The sequence below is a fragment of the Penaeus monodon genome, chromosome 25 (assembly GCF_015228065.2).
Source record: "Penaeus monodon isolate SGIC_2016 chromosome 25, NSTDA_Pmon_1, whole genome shotgun sequence".
NCBI lineage: Eukaryota > Metazoa > Arthropoda > Malacostraca > Decapoda > Penaeidae > Penaeus > Penaeus monodon.
The window spans coordinates 10,052,331-10,052,996 of record NC_051410.1 but is presented as its reverse complement, the minus strand read 5'-3'; the positions used below and the strand labels follow the sequence as shown (position 1 = coordinate 10,052,996).

The 666-nt window shown below is 38.6% G+C and overlaps 1 protein-coding gene across 1 annotated transcript in view; it reads right to left on the bottom strand.

The window, feature by feature from the left end:
• Positions 1-666, bottom strand: part of LOC119589519 — a gene marked incomplete in the record, with an annotated part of 32,970 nt that overhangs the window by 17,991 nt on the left and 14,313 nt on the right. The window contains 1 exon segment of the mRNA XM_037938120.1: positions 88-199. Within this exon segment, the coding sequence (XP_037794048.1) occupies positions 88-199 (112 nt within the window).

Here is a 666-nt window from a genome sequence, read left to right as displayed (position 1 = left end):
ACCAAAAAACAACAATAACACTATTCATTCTATCAATCAACGAATACAGACGCATTCCGAACGACTCCCTTTCGAAGCGTAACTAACCTGCAGTATTAGCGAGGCTCTGAAGAGACGCCAGAGCGGAGAGGAGATCCACATGCCACACCCTCACGGCAGCCACCTGGAGCCCCCCTTTGCGTTCCACCTCCACCTCCACCTGCAATTGCTAGGACTTTAGTTGGAGGATAGGTGGAGTGATGAGAGGAGGAGCTGTGATTACAGAAAGGGTAGTTTTTCTTACCGTAACTTTTTTTTTTTAAGTGGGTAACGGGTCTAGTTTTTAGTTTTAATGTGTAGCAGGTAAAGTAACTAATATTTTTTTTTTGTAAATTATTCAGTAATGTACAACGTACTGGATTCTTTTTACATATACTTATACAGAAATTATGTATTTACTATGAGCTTCAGGTTAATACCACAAACAAAAACAAATCTAGCGATTGGGCTTAAAAATCACTTACATCCCTAAAATCACTTTAGTTAACGATATCAGACACTTTATCTAACCAAATGACATCTAAGAACACATAAAACACTGAATCCATCTTCACCTACACGTGCCTGTATCACGTGTACACGAATTTATGCACGTCACAGCTAAAAACAAACAAACAAACAAAATAA